This window comes from Lactuca virosa, chromosome 2 (genome assembly GCF_052849685.1).
Source record: "Lactuca virosa cultivar CGN04683 chromosome 2, Lactuca_virosa_CGN04683_v6, whole genome shotgun sequence".
In the NCBI taxonomy this organism is placed as follows: Eukaryota; Viridiplantae; Streptophyta; class Magnoliopsida; order Asterales; family Asteraceae; genus Lactuca; species Lactuca virosa.
This window is the reverse complement of record NC_136427.1, coordinates 239,594,736-239,605,445: the sequence shown is the minus strand read 5'-3', so window position 1 is coordinate 239,605,445 and position 10,710 is coordinate 239,594,736. Positions and strand designations below refer to the sequence as shown.

The 10,710-nt window shown below is 33.9% G+C and overlaps 1 protein-coding gene across 1 annotated transcript; it reads left to right on the top strand.

Annotated features, from left to right (window-relative positions):
* Nucleotides 1-3,197: 3,197 nt before the first annotated feature.
* Nucleotides 3,198-8,757, top strand: AUG6 (HAUS augmin-like complex subunit). The gene is made up of 13 exons (XM_079079852.1): nucleotides 3,198-3,495; nucleotides 3,596-3,652; nucleotides 3,737-3,831; nucleotides 4,487-4,637; nucleotides 4,722-4,847; nucleotides 4,944-5,100; nucleotides 5,172-5,232; nucleotides 5,313-5,559; nucleotides 5,720-5,845; nucleotides 5,935-6,096; nucleotides 6,192-6,423; nucleotides 7,253-7,723; nucleotides 8,281-8,757. The coding sequence occupies exons 1-13, from the start codon at nucleotides 3,292-3,294 to the stop codon at nucleotides 8,322-8,324; spliced, it is 2,133 nt and encodes a 710-aa protein (XP_078935978.1). The 5' UTR covers nucleotides 3,198-3,291; the 3' UTR covers nucleotides 8,325-8,757.
* Nucleotides 8,758-10,710: the final 1,953 nt, after the last annotated feature.

The window sequence follows — 10,710 nt, the reverse complement described above, 5'->3', positions numbered from 1 at the left end:
GCTTGGGCCTTGGTTGCGAGTCTTGATGGGCCAGGGATAAAATGGTCATTTTACCCTAAGTTTGGATTATGGATCATGGTTTGGATTTTAATTGCTAATTGGATGTTGTTTGGGTATTGATAGTTTGGGAAGTCGTCAGCTCAGCAGCTATGATTTCGTGTAGTAAGCTTCATCATTCGAGGTGAGTCTCCTCACTGTTGTAGGTGTCGAAGGCACCAATGCCGGCCCATTTGGTTTATGTATTGTAGGAAGACCCGGGGGTTAGCCCTAGGCATTATGTATGAAAGACCAGGAGCCGGCTCCTGGCACATTGTATGTTAATTAGTTAAGCAGAGTAGATTGTATGCTATTTGTCTTTGTGATGTTTGCATGGAAGAACCGAAGGTGGCTTCTGGCACTTGTCTGTAAGACCCATGGTTGTGGCCCTGGCTTGGCAGGAAAGACCAGTAGGTGGCTTGTGGCATAATGGCAAGACTATGTGCGACACATAGCACCTTTATTGATTATGTTATATGAATTATATGTATGGCTCGCGATTATGTATGACTCGTATGGATTGTTGGGTATGTATGGTATGTGGTATTTAGGGAAACTCACTAAGCTTTGTGCTTACGGTTTTCAGTTTATGTTTCCTGTACTCCAATTTTCAAACGAAAGAGCTCGGGATGATCGCAGCGCATACACTTGTGTTTTTCCGCAATTCGTGATCTTTGGGATCTGACTCAGATAATTGTGTTAATTATTGAAATGCTTTTCAATGTTCCGAACAAAGTTATTACAATGTTTTAATTATATTGAAAATGAAAATTTTACCTTGGATTTTTGGGTCGTTACAAGTTGGTATCAGAGCCTTGGTTTGAGGGATTCGGGCATACTCTCGGGTGTGCCTGAACTCAAACTGATGGTTTGGTGAAATTTTTTATAAATAAACATTTAAATAAAAAGGAAATTCCTAATCAAGAAAGGGGTGTGATGCGTGCAACCAGCCGAGCTCAAGTAAGTGGTCCCAAATTACCAATACATGTTTATTATATCCCAAAGGCGCATGAAGAAACTTGGTTAGCTTCACAAGTAATTATCTTAAATACATGGAGTAAACACCACACCAAACATCTAATACTACATGACTATGTGTTACTCAAAGTACATTGCTACAATCGATTAGGAAAAAACCAACAACATCCTACCACCAAACCATTTAGGATTGAAAAGGTATAATAATAATATAACACAAACAACTTAAACATTATCAAAGAAGTAACTCCTTAAATGTCTAGACCTGGTCGAGATGTGAATATCCGACTATTTAATACTTTGTGAAATGTAACTAATAAATGACAACAAACTTCCACCCAAGTAGCGAGTTGGAAAATTATATGACATCAAACTTTATCAAAATGCACAAGTATCGATGATTTTAAAAAACCTGTATATTTTGGTTTGATTGAAAGAAAATGAACAATAATTTTTTATCCTAACTACTATGTCTTTGATTTACCAACAATTTAAACTTCTATGATAACTTTGGAATCCACATTTCTCTTCGTGGTAAGGTCATATCGAAATGAAGGTCATGACTCACTGTTGAATCAATGAAGGCATACGTTTGTTTGAATGATTATTTAAACAAAGTTGAAAGGATACAAAATTTACATGTTGAAGAATTCATCCGTAAAGAAGAAATTGCACTTGAGATATCGCCTCCGATAACAGAAGTAGATGGTAGTGAAATTGAGGAGAACATCACCCAAAAATGTTTGGAATATATAAACTCTGGTGGGAACCTGCCTACTATTTTTGCAAACTAAAAATAGCAGTATTTTCATTTTATGTGTTTGTGTTATTGTATTTTTATTTTTGCCGTTTTATTTTTTATTTAAAATAAAATATAACAAAAATATAACTTTGATCATAATTAACTTAGATTTAAAAAAACCGGATATGCAAAAATCTCGTTAAAAAAATCTGTTTATACTGTTATTCGAATTCGCACATATTAGATCCAGTTTTCCCTACTCCAAACCCGAATAATTACAGAACAATTTTTCTGGTATCTAAAAAAAAATCTAAACAAACAAAATTTTTAATTTCCAGGTTGGATATGATATTTGTACGCATCTGAAGTAGACATGAACAAAAAGATCGTCTCGGATCGAACTAAAAAAAAGAACGAGACAGAACCGGTCTAAAACGAGATCGGACCGAAAAAAGACTAATTCTAAAAAAGACCGAGACCGAACCATCCTAAAATCGTCCAGGACTGTTTCAAGACCGACCCGGGAGCCAAAGTTTATAAATATATCATTTTTATGTTTTATATATAATTTGTAGTCACACATTATCTAACTTCTTTCATTTAATTTTATTTTATTAAACTTAAATGTATCCTTTTTAATAAATCTTAATATATTATTTTGGTGTTAATAACATATTTGCTAATGGAAAAACTTGAAAAAAGAAACAAAAAAGCAAACGAAAAAACTGCAAAACCGAACCGAAAACGATCAAGTTCGGCCCAAGAAAAGACCGATCCGTAAAAAGGCAAGACCGAGCAGTAGCAGACGCAAAAAGTTTTAGTAAGGGTGACACTAAATTTTTTTTTCCAAAAAAATCTAAATTAATAATGACACTCGTATTTTAAGCCGGTACACCTAATAGAAAAAACATAAAAAACATTAATTTTTTTTTTACACTACGTGCCGGAATCGGAACAGTGGCCTGGGACCCAGGCACCACTAAGGTCCGCCACTGAGACCGAAACCTTTACAAAAAATAATAATAATGATAATGATAATAAATAATAAATAATAAATAAATAAATCGGACCGTTTTAAAGATAACCTTACTGCCCGATATAAAAATATCTCGTTTGATGGATTACATTCTAGGTTTTTAGCCATGGCAATATCGGCCCAAAAGGCCCAAAACCTCGTCCAAAGGACCGTTTAAAAAATTGAAGTTGACCTTGGCCGGCAATAATCACTTAAAGTGCACCCGCAGCGCACGTTAGAACGGAGGAGGCTTATTTGAAATTCTCCCGTCCGGCACAAACAAACGTGACAACCTTATGTAACAACCCGGTCCCACCACAAACATTTCAAAATTCAAAAGCACCCAAAAACAAGGGAGAAATATGTAACATTTTTTATTTATGAAGGACCTGGTTTGAAAAAATATATAACTAAATCTTCTTAAGCAAAAATCAAATCTAGAGAGAGAGAGATGAGAACAAAGCTGTAGATGTAGAGAGAGAGGGAGATTATATGTACAGAGAGAGAAAGCGCATGGTTGATGACGATGGACCGAGAAAAGGAAAGAGAGACGGAGCTAGAAAGTGCGATGTATACCAACTGTTTGTTGTTAGGGCTTGATCCGTCGATCATCGGAGTCGGAGCCAATAACGGTACTCCTCGGGTGGGGTTATTTCGACACTCCAACCCTAAATTGGGTGAACAGCTTCTATACTTCATATTGTCCTCTCTCAGAGGTCCAAAAGTACGCTAACAAACGTTTCTCGTTTGGTTTCTAATTACATTTCATCTACAATTACGATCTGTAGCTTTTGGTTGATCTGACATTGAGATCGATCTTTCAGGATTTTGATAGAGTGTGGCCGATTTTTGATTCTACTCAATCTCGCGATTTTCGGAAGGTAATTTTCTTTTCAATTTTACGATTCAAGCAATTTAATAGTAGGTTTGATGTTACATTTTGGGGGGGTTTTGTTTGTTATTAGGTCGTACAAAGCATCATAAGTGAGCTTGAATCACAAGGGGCGCTTCCGAGAAGTAATTCGAGGGTTTCATCGCTGGCTACATGTTGCGGACCTAGGTCGGTTGGCTACAAAATTTCTCTTCTGTCTCTCTATGGATGTAATTATAATTTCACTACGATTTAATTGTGTTCAATACATAAGACATGATATTAACCCTTTGATTATGTGCTATTCTCCACAAAGTTTATTGAAGAAATTGAGGGGCAGGGTTAGATAAGACAGATTATGCTATATATGTTGTGACTTGTGAGCACTTGTGGCAAAAATGTGATGTTGGATTAAGCTATTGGCATTAGTCCCTTAACCCCAAAAGTTTGAATGAATACCATATCCAGCAATATCTGGCTGTGCTTGGTTGTTGTAATCGTGTGCCTAGCCTTCCTTTCTGTAATTAGTACAGAGATATTTGGAGTGGACAAAATAAAGAGCAGAGAATTGTAATCGTATGTTCTGTGGGGGTGGAAATAAATGATAATCTTGCACTAGAAATAACTGTTAGCTAACTGCTATACATCATTACAAGCAGTGCCTCTCTCTTTATAAGGTATATCTGATATTATCTTCAGTTTCTTCAGAAGTAGTTGCATAATATTCTCTTAATCAAACCTTATAAAGTCATATTGTGTGGGTGCTAATTCAAATTTGTTCATGTCACTTCATCTGCATGGAAAAACAAAAATAGTAATCTGATATGATTAATGATAATTGCAGATTCGTGGAACTGTTATGGCAGCTTTCTTTGCATGCTTTGAGAGAAGTTCATAGACGTACATATGCAGCCGATGTAGTCTCAAATCCACTACCCGCTTCACTAACTGATGTAGCTTTCTCACATGCAGCCACTCTTCTTCCCGTAACAAAGGTACATTATACTTACATTTTTGATCTTATTATATATAAAGTTTATCTGAAAGCACCTAAATTTACCTACTTGGCTCATGAATAGGCTAGAATAGCTCTTGAGAGAAGAAGGTTTCTGAAAAATGCTGAGACAGCAGTTCAGAGACAGGCAATGTGGTCAAACTTGGCTCATGAAATGACAGCAGAGTATCGTGGTCTTTGTGCTGAAGAGGTAAATGCAACTGTTTAACTAATCTTTAAAGATCATGTACAGTTTGTGTAATAGATGCATCATAATCATACTTTCTTTGGATCTTTTGAAGCTCAGGCATATTTGCAGCAAGAGTTGGAGAAGTTACATGACCTGAGAAACAAAGTGAAGATGGAAGGTGAACCTTGGGATGAACTTGTATCTAGCTCAAGTCAAAACTCTCACCTTGTTCAAAGAGCTACTCGCTTGTGGGATTCTTTATTATCATGTAAAAGTAAGTTCAAACATCTCATACTTTTTATGTGTTTCACTTTTATTTAATCTTTAAATCGACTTGCATTTCAGGTCAACACGAAGTTCTTGCCTCAGGCCCCATTGAGGATCTGATAGCACATAGGGAGCATCGGTAGTTCACCTTGAAATCTTTTCTTATGTGCCTTTTTTTTGTTGGATTTGTTTATATATATTTTTATGTTTACTTGTCAGATATCGTATCTCTGGATCATCTCTTCTTGCAGCCATGGATGAAAGTACCCAAGTTTCTTCTGGTGATTTAGATAAGGAACAAGCTGATAGATCACAAGTAAATAGAGAAAATTTGAAGGAAAATATAAGTTCTTCTCAACCTGGGGATGATCGAAGTGGAAGAGGTCAGCCCACAGTTGATATAGCAGAAGTTTTAAGGCGATGGACTCATGCCTTACAGCGTATACATAAACAGTCACTTCACCTGGTATTTTTTTTTATATCATATGATATGTACCTACCTTTCTTATTTTTGTAATAATAATTGTTATTATGGGTAAAAAATAAAGTACACTGTATATATTGGTAAAAAGAGTGAAGTATGTTGCTATTTCCTGCAATTTGAATAAAATTTGAGTTGATTATAGGCAAAGGCGAATGGAGGTGAAGGTCCGGATCTTCTTCGAAGTGCAAGTGATGGTGGTACGAGTGGCCATGCTGAATCTTTAGCTACAACACTTGCTGAACATCGACAGCATCTAGCTAGCATACAGGCATGTTAATGTTAATAATACTCACTGCTTTTCCTTATAATCAAGATCCATATAGTATTTACAGTTTTGCCCTTTGTTATCTTATCCAGGTGCTTGTTAATCAACTGAAAGGTGTTGCCCCCACAATACAAAATTCAATATCAGAGCTTAGTGAGGAAGTCAACACTATCTCAGCCAACCTTCCTCAAATGACAAATCACCATGGTAGATCCACCTCACCCGTTCAACCACAAAGCACCGGAAGGAAAACGGTATCTTTTTTTTTTTTTTTTCTTTGTTGTATATTTTACGCATTTTTTTAAAAAAAAAATTACCAAGTTATCCTAAACATACATTTGATGTCCAGGAAAGTAGCAGTGATGATGTAACGGAGATTTCTTCAAGATTATCAACGGTTCAGATTGATAATAAAGTTTCATCTGCTTTAAAACTACCGCCTCTATTTAGTTTGACACCAAATTCAACTGCAAAAACTGGGAATTTTTATAAAAGACAGGCTCAACTTCATACCAACGTATCTGGACATTTGCCTCTCGAACAAACTGCATCAAATAGCCAAGTAAATACACCACAAACAGGTTATATATGGTTCTTTTCCTCTTTTACTTGTTTATCAGATAAGGAATGGAATGGTTCTGTTCATTCGATTGGAAAGGAAAAAAGTTGTTTGTTTTGCTTGATGAAATGGAATAGAGAATTCCTGTAGGATTCTGATTCATTCCATTTTGTTATTGTTCATTCCTTAGGGGGTACTTTTTTCTCATTCCATCAATGAGTTAAATAATAAATTGTAATATCACTCATTTTTATTTATCAGATATTTAATGACACAAATATTTTTTAAGATTGTCATGGTATTTAAATTATAATTTTATTTTCTAAAAACAACTAGAACTTTTTTTTTTGGATTAAATGGTTATCACAAAAATGGCTAAAATAGAACAAAATGTCCACCTTTTCCACATATAACACAAAATGACCACCCATTTCAGAATTTGAATTTTGCTAAATTGTGAAATTGTTTTATGAATTGTCCCCACCACAAATCTTTTTTGTGAAATTAATTTTTTTCACAAAAAGAAATATATATACGTTTTACTTATTTATTTATTTTGTGGTGGGGACCATTCATAAATCAATTTTTCAATCTGCAAAATCCATATTGCGAAATGGGTGGTTATTTTGAGTTATTATGCGCCTCCTATTTTGGTCATTGTTTTTTATTTGGGTTTTAATGAGCTTATAATAATATTATGTTTAATTTTTATTTTGTAGATAATAAGTTGTGGGTTTTAACTATGCATATAATATGCAAAATTCATTTCAGTAGCTTACTTTGTGATTGAATTCCATCCAACGAAAGTGTTGTAATTTGTAACTCCAAATCTTTCATGTGTGCAACTGCAGATAATGAGAATGATTATGTTCGTAACATGAAGAAATCCGTGAGAGAAGCAGCTTTAGCAACGCGATCAAGCAACACAGCCCAATCACAACAGGATACTCACTCTGTCTCTGATGATGGCTCTGAACACTTCTTTGTTCCCCTTTCAGGAACCGGGTTTTCTCGTGTGGGCCCAGGTCCAGAAAAGAAACAACACACTTCAACAAGAAGTAAACAGTTGTTTGCATCTGAAGCAAACAACACTTCCTCATCCTCAGATGGAATAAATAAGTATAACGAATCACACGACACATTCAGTCACAGTAACTTGGATTTACTTAATGACTTGGACATAAACGGTTTCATGTCTGCTGCTGCTTCAAATTATGCAGAATCTGAAGGACGATTGTCTTTCTATGATGTCGATGAAACTCACGATCAAGTCTTCTCACCCCCTTTCCTCATGGAGGCAGACTCATTTGAGGATTTACTTGGTATGAATATTTTCTAAATAAACATTTTTCGTCCTCATTTTTCTATTTTTGTTTCTTACTTTCAAGTTTCATAACAATTATCGTCTAAGTTAAGTTAAGGTGTTTTTTTTTAATTGACCATTTGGCCCTTGGATCGAAACTGAAAAAAGAAAAACAGTATACTACAGGGACCAAATTTGTAATTCTCTCTTATTTTTTTTAATTAAGCTTTCAAACATTTTATATTCATTCTGCAATGTTTTTGAATGAGTATTTCTATTCACTGCAACGTAATATTTTAAAGTTATAAATGTTATAAACCTTAATTGAAAAATTAGAGAATATTACAAATAGGTTTTATTTTAAGTTTTGATCCAAGGTGGTCATTTTAAAAAAAGAAAAAGTTAACTTAGACGACACATGGACCAAATTTGTTATGAAACTTCAAAAGAAGGACCAAAATTTATAGAGAATTTTTCGGTCCCAAAATTGCAAAAGTCTGGGGACCAAAAAAGTAGTTTTACCCAAATAATCAAGTGAGTATTATTCTTATATTAAGTTTTGTTACACATACACAGCACCACTATCAGAAACTGAAACAGCCTTGATGGAGCATCATTAGTAGCTGGGGCTTTATTTTTGGCTTGCGGGGTAAGGCCTGACAACCAACCGTCTTGGTTGGATCTGATCTGGTAACAAGGAATGGCAATGTAGTTATGAATGATGATACGGAAGCTAGTTAGCAGTTGATGTTGGTGGTCAACAAGCTAGATGATTGTATAATTCTTTTGTTGGGTTTGGGTAATGATTATTATGTTACAAGTTGTAAAACAAGAGAAATGGTATTCATTCCCATTCTTTGTTTCTTTCGTTATTGTTTCCATTGCCCATTATGTATGATTTGTATGATTTAGAGAGTGCGTGGGAGTGAATTTATGCCCTTTTGTGCTTGGTTTCCACTTGTCATTTTTTGTATTTTAAGTGGTTGACGCTTGTACGTGTTTACCTAAAAACTGTACCTAACCATTGGTTTTGGAAGTGCTTTACTCTCATCACATGTTTGCTTTACAAAATCTTTGAATTGTGAAAATTTGAGATCATGTAGAGGGTAATACCTCTTGGAGTAGAAGCCCCAAGTTTGAACTTGGGTATGGAGATTCTAACTAAGGACTATACTAACATACTAACCAACTAATCTGCTGTCCAAAAAAAAATGTAGAGAAGTGGTGAACAAATTTTGTTGTTGGAAATATACAACAATACCCAATTTGCATAAGCTGGTGCGTCGGTAAGGAGGAGTTAAATGTAAATAATTTTACCTTCATCTGTGGTAGAGAGGCTGTTTCCAAAAATGTTTCCAAAAATATGATGGCGTTTGCCATAGTTTTAGGTAAAAGTCTTCTGGCATGCCATTGTCGAGCAAGTTCCACATGTCCTCCATAAATCTGCATATAAACATGCATAAGTGCATATTCTTTCAGATTTTCACTTTTTCTATTTTAATTTTTTTACCTTAGGCTATGGGGAGTGGCTTGCTAGGAGGGGATCGCCAAGCCTCGCTAGGCTCACCAAACATCGCCCCCTGCTTGCGCTAAGGGGGCCTGCTAAGAGCATTCGTTGGCCGGCTAACGAGAGGAGAGAGGCAAGAGAGGGTGGATTGGTGGCTTCTGATTGATTCATGGCTATTGTTTTACCTTTTTTTCCCTCCAAAATCGTATCTATTAAATTAACATATTATCATTCTTTATTTTTTTAAACATGCTAAGTCTACGTGACAAAAAAAAAAAAAAAAAAAAAAAAAAAAAAAAAAAAAAAAAAACATGTCAATGTGTTAGGAGTTTTACCATTCCCTCCAACTTTATATCTTGTCTTTTTTTTTTTTCAAAAAAGACCCAATTTTATTTATTATTTTTTATTCTAGTCACCGAGCCGGTTACCAACATGAAGAGTTGTCAACTCGTAACTTGACTTGTGACTTAAAATCCTATATTTTTAATTGTGGCTCAACTCGCAACCCAACTCATAAGAGTCACGACTCATGACACTAAAGTTTATACACAAAATATTATATACATGTATAAATAAAATATAAATCAACTATTTAAGCATATAATATGTTACAATTTCGCTAGTTAGGATTCATACTCACAATTCATTGTCGTATACACGTCAAAAGTATAAAAAAGACATATATAGCAATTAAATATCAAATAACAAAGACCTGTAGTGTTAGAATATCAAATAACTAGAAATTAAGTAAAAAAGCAAATAACAGAAGACCTATAGTGTTAGAATCATAAGAATAAGGATTTAAATGTATAACTACTATTTAGTGAGGACTACATGGAGAATGAAGGTGAAAGTACAAAGCCTATAACCTTCCAATTTTTAGTTGACACAAATATCATGCTAAGAAATAAAAGAACAATAAGAAAGTAAAGAAAAAAAAAACAATAAAAACGCAAATGTACAACTTTTATTCTTTGGAACCGTCACTTGGAAAACTTTTCCCCCATCAAAATCTTTTCTTATACAGATAAAAAAAATCCCTCCTAATAAATAAAGATCTTTTTACCACATGTCACATTCTTATTTATTTTGCCACATATAATTTTGTGGTTATTTTAAATTAATTTTTATTCCACAAGTCATTTTATAGTTTTTTTTATTATATTAAATTATAGATAGTATTTAAATGCAATAATAAAAATACATATCAATTTCATTAATGAACTTTCAATTTAATTTCAAAATTACTAAATTAAAGATTCATTAATTTTCTTTATTTATTTATCTAAATTATTTGTTTAAATTTAAAAAAAAAACACTTTAATTTTTATAATTCAATATTTTCTCACTTTTTTTTATAAATTCAAACTTTTCAAATGTTTAGAATTTTGTATTTAGTTTTTCTTTTAAATAAACTTATGTAATACATGAGTCTCACACCTAATATAAACTCAACAAACACAAAACGGAAACCAAAAGAAAAAAAATAAAAGAGAAGC